The sequence below is a fragment of the Zophobas morio genome, unplaced genomic scaffold (genome assembly GCF_036711695.1).
Source record: "Zophobas morio isolate AGI-343-1 ecotype UQ-CSIRO unplaced genomic scaffold, CSIRO_AGI_Zmor_V1 ptg000038l, whole genome shotgun sequence".
Lineage (NCBI taxonomy): Eukaryota > Metazoa > Arthropoda > Insecta > Coleoptera > Tenebrionidae > Zophobas > Zophobas morio.
Window position 1 is genome coordinate 2,318,922 of NW_026972143.1, and position 12,160 is coordinate 2,331,081.

General features: G+C 34.7%; 1 protein-coding gene across 1 annotated transcript; it reads right to left on the reverse strand.

Annotated features, from left to right (window-relative positions):
* Positions 1–213: 213 nt before the first annotated feature.
* LOC135140108 (CUE domain-containing protein 2-like) lies at positions 214–11,397 on the reverse strand. Its single transcript, XM_064070522.1, has 4 exons — positions 11,259–11,397; positions 10,922–11,110; positions 10,552–10,874; positions 214–1,115 (listed from the first exon to the last, which is right to left on the reverse strand). The coding sequence occupies exons 2-4, from the start codon at positions 11,091–11,093 to the stop codon at positions 753–755; spliced, it is 858 nt and encodes a 285-aa protein (XP_063926592.1). The 5' UTR covers positions 11,094–11,110; positions 11,259–11,397; the 3' UTR covers positions 214–752.
* Between the last annotated feature and the right edge of the window lie 763 nt (positions 11,398–12,160).

Below are 12,160 nucleotides of genomic sequence, written 5' to 3' on the forward strand. Positions count from 1 at the left end.
CTCAAATTTTCGAGAGAATGTTATTCAAATTTTGGTTAACGTTTTACCATCTATACGATATTGCTAGTAAACATAAAATCTGACAACAATCGATCTAGTAGTTTCGGAATTTTATTTAATGAGCTGTCTAAAGCGAGCATCCCTCTATTCTAATTTTAATTTCATTGGGTGTAGAAGTACGAAGGGTATATCAGGGAAAATAAAACTCACCAGTACACTTAACATATCTTATATTTAACCAATAAAAGGTAAAAAAGGCTACCGTAAAAAGAACAACTTTCACACACGAACATAAACACGATTGGAGTAAAACCTTAAAATAATGAGGATCATAACTTAATTTACAAACAACACAACAAATAGTGAAGCCCTGTCAGGAATCAATATTAATATCACTCAGAATCGACATAAGATAGAGAAAATGTAAGAAAATACATTTACTTTACGAGAATCACAGGTATTTAAAAATGAATCAGTAGGATACAATTCGCACACAACGCGGACGCCGCCGCCGCCGCCGCCCGCTTTTTGACTAGTCTTGCATCTTACACTTTAATAATACTAACGGTGTACGATAAAAGGAGCAAGTTGTTGGGTTCCGGACGCGCCGTCCCCTACCCAACACTTGCTCCTTATAGCTAGTTAAAAGTGCCAAACTTTACATAAATATAGCCTACGTATCTACTGGATATTGAAATATAGCTAAGACACGCCCCAGCCCCGCCCATCCGATCGTCCCGCCAATTTATTGGTTACGGGGTGTGACCTTTCTTGTTCTTCTTCAGCGATATGTCGTCGACGTCCTCCCCCTTCTTCACTTCGGTGAAGCGCTCACCCTTCAAACTGACGATCTTGTTGTCGCGGTAGCGCACCAACTTCTTCGGCTCGACCTTGGGCGCCACGGGCCGGTGCTCCTTGGTGAACGAGTCCTTGTCGATGTACGAGTAGCGCTCGATTATGCGGTTCTTCAGCTCGGCGTCGTCGATCGTGGTCTTGTTCACGTGGATCGTCAGCGAGTTGTTCTGGTTGAGGCACTGCCCGTTCTCCTGGCGGTCGATCAGGATCTGGGTGGCGCGCTCGATGTCGCCGCTGGCGATGGCGAGGCAGTGCTTCACCTGAGAACAACGGGATGTAACGGACAGAATTTGCGGGTGGGGAATAGACAACACTTTTTAATCACTCAAATATTTATTCGTATTATTTATTTTCTAGGTCAACGTGGATATCAAGTCCTGCATTAATCCGAATTTTCCAATAGAGGCCTGTCTTCAAGTGTAACTACAATACTTCGTTTACCGAACAGATGGAGTTAAGACAAACTGCTATTGTTAATTTGATAACTAAAGTTTTTTGTTTTGTAGTGGCAGCAATGTAACCCTTGACGGTCAACAAAATTTAATTTGATTTCTGAAATGATTGAGACAAGGTAGGAATGGAAGCAGTAACTTTTTCATTTTTAGTGTGGCAGCCTTGATTTTTATGACAACTACCACTACCAACCATAGCAAGACAAATTGTCGTTTTTGCTTGTCACTAGATTTGGTTACTTGACTTTTGTTTTATGTGTGTAATTTGGAATTTTAACATCAATAATTTTTTGCAACTAAAGTCACATTTGACATTTTGCGCCAAGAGCTGCACTCAAACTTAAAACGTGTTCATTAAGGTTGTGAACTGTCAAAGTGCCATCATGTTGGCCTCACTGGTGAAAAATGAATAGGGATTTAAAAAAATCTGTAGTGGCAGCAATGTAATGATAAGTTAGTGATAACCCTTGACGGACACCAAAATTTAATTTGAATTCTACGTTGTAAAGACAGCTTGTTTAGAAATTTAATAAATCTAGCAAATGGTTGAGACAAGGTAACAATGAAAGTAGTACCTTTTACATTTTTAGTGTGGCAGCCTTGATTTATATGACAAGAAAAACAACTACCAACTAAAGCAAGACAAATTATCGTTTTTGCTTGTCACTAAATTTGCTTACTTTACTCTTGTTTTGTGTGTGTAATTGGGAATTTTAACATCAATAATTTTTTCCAACCAAAGTCACATTTGACATTTTGCGCCAAGAGCTGCACTCAAAAAATAAAATGTGTTCATTAAGGTTGTGAACTGTCAAAGTGCCATCATGTTGGCCTCACTGGTGAAAAATTAATAGGGATTTAAAAAAATCTGTAGTGGTAGCAATGTTATGACAGTTATTGATAACCCTTGACGGACACCAAAATTTAATTTGAATTCTACGTTGTAAAGGCAGCTTTTATAGAAATTTAATAAAATCTAGCAAATGGTTGAGACAAGGTAACAATGAAAGTAGTACATTTTACATTTTTTGTGTGGCAGCCTTGATTTATATGACAACAAAAACAACTACCAACCAAAGCAAGACAACTTATCGTTTTTGTTTGTCACTAAATTTGGTTACTTTACTCTTGTTTTGTGTGTGTAATTGGGAATTTTAACATCAATAATTTTTTTCAACTAAAGTCACATTTGACATTTTGCCCCAAGAGCTGCACTCAAAAAATAAAATGTGTTCATTAAGGTTGTGAACTGTCAAAGTGCCATCATGTTGGTCTCACTGGTGAAAAATGAATAGGGATTTAAAAAATCTGTAGTGGTAACAATGTAATGATAAGTTATTGATAACCCTTGACGGACACCAAAATTTAATTTGAATTCTACGTTGTAAAGACAGCTTGTTTAGAAATTTAATAAATCTAGTAAAATATTGAGACAAGGTAACAATGAAAGTAGTACCTTTTACATTTTTTGTGTGGCAGCCTTAATTTATATGACAACAAAAACAACTACCAACCAAAGCAAGCCAAATTATCGTTTTTGCTTGTCACTAAATTTGGTTACTTTACTCTTGTTTTGTGTGTGTAATTGGGAATATTAACATCAATAATTTTTTCCAACCAAAGTCACATTTGACATTTTGCGTCAAGAGCTGCACTCAAAAAATAAAATGTGTTCATTAAGGTTGTGAACTGTCAAAGTGCCATCATGTTGGCCTCACTGGTGAAAAATTAATAGGGATTTAAACAAATCTATAGTGGCAGCAATGTAATGACAGTTATTGATAGCCCTTGACGGACACCAAAATTTAATTTGAATTCTACGTTGTAAAGGCAGCTTTTATAGAAATTTAATAAATCTAGCAAATGGTTGAGACAAGGTAACAATGAAAGTAGTACCTTTTACATTTTTTGTGTGGCAGTCTTGATTTATATGACAACAAAAACAACTACCAACCGAAGCAAGACAAATTATCGTTTTTGCTTGTCACTAAATTTGTTTACTTTACTCTTATTTTGTGTGTGTAATTGGGAATTTTAGCATCAATGATTTTTTCCAATTAAAGTCACATTTGACATTTTGCGCCAAGAGCTACACTCAAAAAATAAAATGTGTTCATTAAGGTTGTGAACTGTCAAAGTGTCATCATGTTGGCCTCACTGGTGAAAAATTAATAGGGATTTAAAAAAATCTGTAGTGGTAGCAATGTAATGATAAGTTATTGAAAACCCTTGACGGACACCAAAATTTAATTTGAATTCTACGTGGTAAAGGCAGCTTTTATAGAAATTTAATAAATCTTGCAAATCGTTGAGACAAGGTAACAATGAAAGTAGTACATTTTACATTTTTTGTGTGGCAGCCTTGATTTATGACAACAAAAACAACTACCAACCAAAGCAAGACAAATTATCGTTTTTGCTTGTCACTAAATTTGGTTACTTTACTCTTGTTTTGTGTATGTAATTGGGAATTTTAACATGAATAATTTTTTCCAACTAAAGTCACATTTGACATTTTGCCCCAAGAGCTGCACTCAAAAAATAAAATGTGTTCATTAAGGTTGTGAACTGTCAAAGTGCCATCATGTTGGCCTCACTGGTGAAAAATGAATAGGGATTTAAAAAAATTTGTAGTAGCAGCAATGTAATGATAGTTATTGATAACTCTTGACGGACACCAAAATTTAATTTGAATTCTACGTTGTAAAGGCAGCTTTTATAAAAATTTAATAAATCTAGCAAATGGTTGACACAAGGTAACAATGAAAGTAGTACCTTTTACATTTTTTGTGTGGCAGCTTTGATTTACATGACAACAAAAACAACTACCAACCAAAGCAAGACAAATTATCGTTTTTGCTTGTCACTAAATTTGGTTATTTTACTCTTGTTTTGTGTGTGTAATTGGGAATTTTAACATCAATAACTTTTTCCAACTAAGGTTACATTTGACATTTTGCGTCATGAGATACACTCAAAAAATAAAATGTGTTCATTAAGGTTGTGAACTGTGAAAGTGCCACCATGTTGGCCTCACTGGTGAAAAATTAATAGGGATTTAAAAAAATCTGTAGTGGTAGCAATGTAATGATAAGTTATTGATAAACCTTGACGGACACCAAAATTTAATTTGAATTCTGGGTCGTAAAGGTAGCCTTTGTAGAAATTTAATAAATCTAGCAAATGGTTGAGACAAGGTAACAATGAAAGTAGTACCTTTTACATTTTTTGTGTGGCAGCCTTGATTTATATGACAACAAAAACAACTACCAACCAAAGCAAGACAAATTATTGTTTTCGCTTGTCACTAGATCTGGTTACTTGATTCTTGTTTTGTGGGTGTAATTGGGAATTTTAACATCAATAATTTTTTCCAACTAAAGTCACATTTAACATTTTGAGCCAAGAGCTGCACTCAAAAAATAAAATTTGTTCATTAAGGTTGTGAACTGTCAAAGTGCCATCATGTTGCCCTCACTGATGAAAAATGAATAGGGATTTAAAAAAATCTGTGGTGGTGGCAATGCAATGATAAGTTACTGATAACCCTTGACGGACACCAAAATTTAATTTGAATTCTACGTTGTAAAGACAGCTTGTTTAGAAATTTAATAAATCTAGCAAATGATTGAGACAAGGTAACAATGAAAGTAGTACATTTTACATTTTTAGTGTGGCAGCCTTGATTTATATGACAACAAAAACAACTACCAACCAAAGCAAGACAAATTATCGTTTTCCTTGTCACTACATTTGGCTACTTTACTCTTGTTTTGTGTGTGTAATTGGGAATTTTAACATAAATAATTTTTTTCCAACTAAAGTCACATTTGACATTTTGCGCCAAGAGCTGCACTCAAAAAATAAAATGTGTTCATTAAGGTTGTGAACTGTCAAAGTGCCATGATGTTGGCCTCAGTGGTGAAAAATTAATAGGGATTTAAAAAATCTGTAGTGGCAGCAATGTAATGATAGTTATTGATAAACCTTGACGGACACCAAAATTTAATTTGAATTCTGGGTTGTAAATGCAGCTTTTATAGAAATTTAATAAATCTAGCAAATGGTTAAGACAAGGTAACAAACAAAGAAGTACGTTTTACATTTTTAGTGTGGCAGCCTTGATTTATATGACAACAAAAACAACTACCAACCAAAGCAAGACAAATTATCGTTTTTGCTTGTCACTAATTTTGGTTACTTTACTCTTGTTTTGTGTGTGTAATTGGGAATTTTAGCATCAATAATTTTTTCCAACTAAAGTCACATTTGACATTTTGCGCCAAGAGCTGCACTCAAAAAATAAAATGTGTTCATTAAGGTGGTGAACTGTCAAAGTGCCATAATGTTGGCCTCACTGGTGAAAAATGAATAGGGATTTAAAGAAATCTATACTGGCAGCAATGTAATGCCAGTAATTGATAACCCTTGACGGACACCAACATTTAATTTGAATTCTACGTTGTAAAGGCAGCTTTTGTAGAAATTTAATAAATATAGCAACTGGTTGAGACAAGGTAACAATGAAAGTAGTACCTTTTACATTTTCTGTGTGGCAGCCTTGATTTATATGACAACAAAAACAACTACCAACTAAAGCAAGACAAATTATCGTTTTTGCTTGTCACTAAATTTGGTTACTTTACTCTTGTTTTGTGTGTGTAATTGGGAATTTTAACATCAATAATTTTTTCCAACTAAAGTCACATTTAACATTTAGAGCCAAGAGCTGCACTCAAAAAATAAAATGTGTTCATTAAGGTTGTGAACTGTCAAAGTGTCACCATGTTGGCCTCACTGGTGAAAAATTAATAGGGATTTAAAAAATCTGTAGTGGTAGCAATGTAATGATAAGTTATTGATAACCCTTGACGGACACCAAAATTTAATCTGAATTCTACGTTGTAAAGGCAGCTTTTATAGAAATTTAATAAATCTAGCAAATGGTCGAGACAAGGTAACAATGAAAGTAGTACCTTTTACATTTTTTGTGTGGCAGCCTTGATTTATATGACAACGAAAACAACTACCAACCAAAGCAAGACAAATTATCGTTTTTGCATGTCACTAAATTTGGTTACTTTACTCTTCTTTTGTGTGTGTAATTGGGAATTTTAACATCAATAATTTTTTCCAACCAAAGTCACATTTGACATTTTGCGCCAACAGCTGCACTCAAAAAATAAAATGTGTTCATTAAGGTTGTGAACGGTCAAAGTGCCATCATGTTGGCCTCACTGGTGAAAAATGAATAGGGATTTAAAAAATCTGTAGTGGCGGCAATGTAATGATAGTTATTGATAACCCTTGACGGACACCAAAATTTAATTTGAATTCTGGGTTGTAAAGGCAGCTTTTATAGAAATTTAATAAATCTGGCAAATGGTTGAGACAAGGTAACAATGAAAGTAGTACCTTTTACATTTTCTGTGTGGCAGCCTTGATTTATATGACAACAAAAACAACTACCAACTAAAGCAAGACAAATTATCGTTTTTGCTTGTCACTAAATTTGGTTACTTTACTCTTGTTTTGTGTGTGTAATTGGGAATTTTAACATCAATAATTTTTTCCAACTAAAGTCACATTTAACATTTAGAGCCAAGAGCTGCACTCAAAAAATAAAATGTGTTCATTAAGGTTGTGAACTGTCAAAGTGTCACCATGTTGGCCTCACTGGTGAAAAATTAATAGGGATTTAAAAAATCTGTAGTGGTAGCAATGTAATGATAAGTTATTGATAACCCTTGACGGACACCAAAATTTAATCTGAATTCTACGTTGTAAAGGCAGCTTTTATAGAAATTTAATAAATCTAGCAAATGGTCGAGACAAGGTAACAATGAAAGTAGTACCTTTTACATTTTTTGTGTGGCAGCCTTGATTTATATGACAACGAAAACAACTACCAACCAAAGCAAGACAAATTATCGTTTTTGCATGTCACTAAATTTGGTTACTTTACTCTTCTTTTGTGTGTGTAATTGGGAATTTTAACATCAATAATTTTTTCCAACCAAAGTCACATTTGACATTTTGCGCCAAGAGCTGCACTCAAAAAATAAAATGTGTTCATTAAGGTTGTGAACTGTCAAAGTGCCATCATGTTGGCCTCACTGGTGAAAAATTAATAGGGATTTAAAAAAATATGTAGTGGCAGCAATGTAATGATAAGTTTTTGATAACCCTTGACGGACACCAAAATTTAATTTGAATTCTACGTTGTAAAAGCAGCTTTTATAGAAATTTAATAAATCTAGCAAATGGTTGAGACAAGGTAACAATGAAAGTAGTACGTTTTACATTTTTTGTGTGGCAGCCTTGATTTATATGACAACAAAAACAACTACCAACCAAAGCAAGACAAATTATCGTTTTTGCTTGTAACTAAATTTGGTTACTTTACTTTTGTTTTGTGTGTGTAATTGGGAATTTTAGCATCAATAATTTTTTCCAACTAAAGTCACATTTGACATTTTGCGCCAAGAGCTACACTCAAAAAATAAAATGTGTTCATTAAGGTTGTGAACTGTCAAAGTGCCACCATGTTGGTGTCACTGGTGAAAAATTAATAGTGATTTAAAAAAATCTGTAGTGGTAGCAATGTAATGGTAAGTTATTGATAACCCTTGACGGACACCAAAATTTAATTTGAATTCTACGTGGTAACGGCAGCTTTTATAGAAATTTAATAAAATCTAGCAAATGGTTGAGACAAGGTAACAATGAAAGTAGTACATTTTACATTTTGTGTGTGGCAGCCTTGATTTATATGACAACAAAAACAACTACCAACCAAAGCAAGACAAATTATCGTTTTCACTTGTCACTAGATTTGGTTACTTTACTCTTGTTTTGTGTGTGTAAATTGGAATTTTAACATCAATAATTTTTTCCAACTAAAGTCACATTTGACATTTTGCGCCAAGAGCTGCACTCAAAAAATAAAATGTGTTCATTAAAGTTGTGAACTGTCAAAGTGCCATCATGTTGGCCTCACTGGTGAAAACTGAATAGGGATTTAAAAAAAACTGTAGTGGCAGCAATGTAATGACAGTTTTTGATAACCCTTGACGGACACCAAAATTTAATTTGAATTCTGGGTTGTAAAGGCAGCTTTTATAGAAATTTAATAAAATCTAGCAAATGGTTGAGACAAGGTAACAATGAAAGTAGTACATTTTACATTTTTTGTGTGGCAGCCTTGATTTATATGGCAACAAAAACAACTACCAACCAAAGCAAGACAAATTATCGTTTTCGCTTGTCACTAAATTTGGTTACTTTACTCTTGTTTTGTGTGTGTAATTGGGAATTTTAACATCAATAGTTTCTTCCAACTAAAGTCACAAATTTAAATACAGGAAATGATTGAGACAAGGTAGAAATGAAAGCAGCAACTTTTACATTTTTAGTGTGGCACCCTTGATTTTTATGATAACACTAACAAAGGTTGTCATTACGAAGACATCAAATTATTTGACATTTTCACTACCAACCAAAGCAAGACAAATCATTATTTTTTTCTTCTAACTTGATCTGGTTACTTTACTCTTGTTTTGTATGTGTAATTTGGAATTATAACGTCAAGCAATTTTTTCAACGAAAGTCACATTTGACATTTTGTACGAACAGCAGCGCTTAACAATAAAATTTGTTTATTAAGGTTGCGAAATGTCAAAGTGCAACGATGTTGGCCTCACTGGTGAAAAATTGACAGGGATTTAAAAAATTTGTAGTGGCAACAGTGGAATGATAGTTATTGACGACCCTTGACGGTCAACAAAATTCAATGTGATTTCTCGGTTGTAAAGGCAACTTTTGTAGAAATTTAAACACAGGAAATGATTGAGACAAGGTAAGAATGAATGCAGTAACTTTTACATTCTTAGTGTGGCAGTCTTGATTTTTATGACAACACTAACAAAGGGTGCCATTACGAAGACATCAAATTATTTGGCATATTCACTACCAAATAAAGCAAAACAAATTATTATTTTGTCTTCTAACTTAATCTGGTTTATTTTACTCTTGTTTTGTTTCTGTAATTTGGAATTTTAACATCAATCATTTTTTCCAACGAAAGTCACATTTGATATTTTGTACCAACAGCTGCGCTTAACAATAAAATTTGTATATTAAGGATGCGAAATGTCAGTGCTGCAATGTTGGCCTTACTGGTGAAAAATTAACAGGGATTTAAAAAAATTGTAGTGGCAGCAGTGGAATGTTAGTAATTGACAATCCTTGATGGTCAACAAAATTTAATTTGATTTCTGGGTTGTAAAGGCAACTTGTAGAAATTTAAACACAAGAAATGATTGAGACAAGGTAGGAATGAAAGCAGTAACTTTTACATTTTTAGTGTGGCAGTCTTGATTTTTATGACAACACCAACTAAAGGTGCCATTACGAAGGCATCAAATTATTTGACATTTTCACTACCAACCAAAACAAGACAATTTTTTGTTTTTTCTTCTAACTTGATCTGGTTACTTTACTCTTCTTTTGTATGTGTAATTTGGAATTTTAGCGTCAATTAATTTTTCCAACGAAAGTCACATAATATCAAAGTGACATAATGTTGGCCTCCCTGATGAAAAATTACTAGGGATTTAAAAAATCTGTAGCCGTACCAATATAATGATAGTTATTGATAACCCTTGACGGGTTTGTAAAGACATCTTTTGTAGAAATTTAAATCTAAGAAAGGGTCGAGATAAGGTAGGTACGAAAGCAGTAACTTTTAGTTTCTTGATGTGGTAGCCTTGATTTAATTTATATGATAACAAAAAAATGTATAGGACGAAATAAATTAATGTGACATTTTCTTTACCAACCAAAGCAACGCAAATTATTATGTTCTTGTAACTAGATTTAGTTACTTTACTCTTGTTTTGTATTTATATGTAATTTGGAGTCTTACTGTCAATCAATTTTCCCAACGAAAGTCACATTTGACATTTTACGCCAACAGTTACCCAAAGAAAGAAAGTTTGCTCATTAAAGTTCCGAATTGTCAAAATGTCACCAAGTTGGCCTCACTGGTGAAAAATTAATAGGGATTTAAAAAATGTGGATTGGCAGCGATGCAATTGACAACCCTTGACGGATACCGAAATTTAATTTGACTTCTGAGTTGTAAAAGAAGTGTTTTATCGAAATTTAAACAAAGTCAAGTGAATTTAAATGATGTATAGAATAAAAATAACCCCAAAACTACTTCTACAAAAAATCAACAAACCTCGATCGAGCACACCGTTGGAAACATCTCCTGCAAAACGTCAATCTCGTCCAAAAAGTCACAACAAGAGCTGTCCGTTGAGCCCCCGTCGCTCATCTCCGACAACCTGTGCACCCTCTTTGGCACGTCGAAGCTCTCCCTGTTATCCAGCTGCCTCGGTTTGGTCTTGGGAACGATCTCCGGTAACGAAATCTCAACGACCGACTTTTCTTCAGGCTCGTCGACCCGCAACTTGGCAGCCAGTTCGAAAATCCACTGACACACGGTGGCGTGATTTATCGACTCGAATTCGGGAAAATAAGCGGACATCATTTCGCAGAAATCTGCAACCCGATGGTACAATGGGTGGAATGAGCGCAAGTCGATTTACCTTCGACGTTGAAGACCGGGTCTGAGCTGACGTCCTCGAGTATCGCGATTACGTAGGACAACACGATGTCGTCGATTAGAGTTAGATCGGCGTTGGTGGTGTGTGTTCGGACGAATTCGAAGAGGGAGTCTTTGATGGTGACTTCTTGATCGGCGATGGCTTTCTTCGACATTTTTTGATTGAAGTCGGCTGGAATTGTGTTTGTTTTGAGTGGTTTTGCGAGAGAGGCGGCGGAGAGAGAGAAAAAGGCACTAATTGGGAGAGGGTTCTTTGTGGTCGCGGGTGGCGTTAACGGGAATTGTTTTTGGGGTTATCAATGAAAGTTGGCGTGTTGTACCTGGTGTTTGGTGGCAAAAGGCAGAATTTGCGGGTTGTTGCGAGAAATACGGAGATTTTCAATTTGTACGATTCAATCAATAACACAACAAACTTGACGGCTGCTGGTGGCGCCACCACACGTCAAATGTCAAAGTGGGAAAAGGTGTGCGTTTGACCTCAGGTGCAAAAGTTCCTATAAATAAACGCGAATTAAAAGACAACAACTAATAAAAGATGAACCAAATGGTGATAAGTTAATCGCAGTTGACCTTGGAATGTATTTTGGTACACTCGGAAAATTTTAAGGAAATGGTGGGGGCATTTGAACATTGTGTCCAACATGTTTTGGTACCACTGACATCTGACCATCGTTGTTGGGTAATTCCCGGTATTACATTCGGTTTTAAAATGTAGAAGGTAAATAAAAACAAAGATCAAGCGTATTTATCAACTAATATGACATTAAAAATGTATATTACAGTGAAATACTAAAATAACTAAAAATGTAGAGGTTGGTAGACCTACATATATTGCAAAATTTTGAGACTCTATTTTTTATTTATGAAATCATCTCATATGGAATTTTCATTGGTAACACGTTAGTAACACTGGAATTCTCTAGAAATGACATAACTGAGATGACATTTTTGTAACATTAATAAATTTCAAAAATTCCGTGTGATGTAGTAATAAAAATAAAGAAAATTGTAGTTTTTCACGTTACCTGTTTCGTACCAAAAAAGTGCCCAACTTCAAGGTTATTAAGGTTTTTAGTGTCTATCAGCCAATACTTACATTTAAGGGATGTCCAAAATTTTATCACTTCACGGAAAGGCCGCCCAAATCGCGACACTTTATTACCGGTCAACAGGGGTGTCCAACAATAACCTTCGTCTCCCTACAACTGTCCAAATTTCGCTG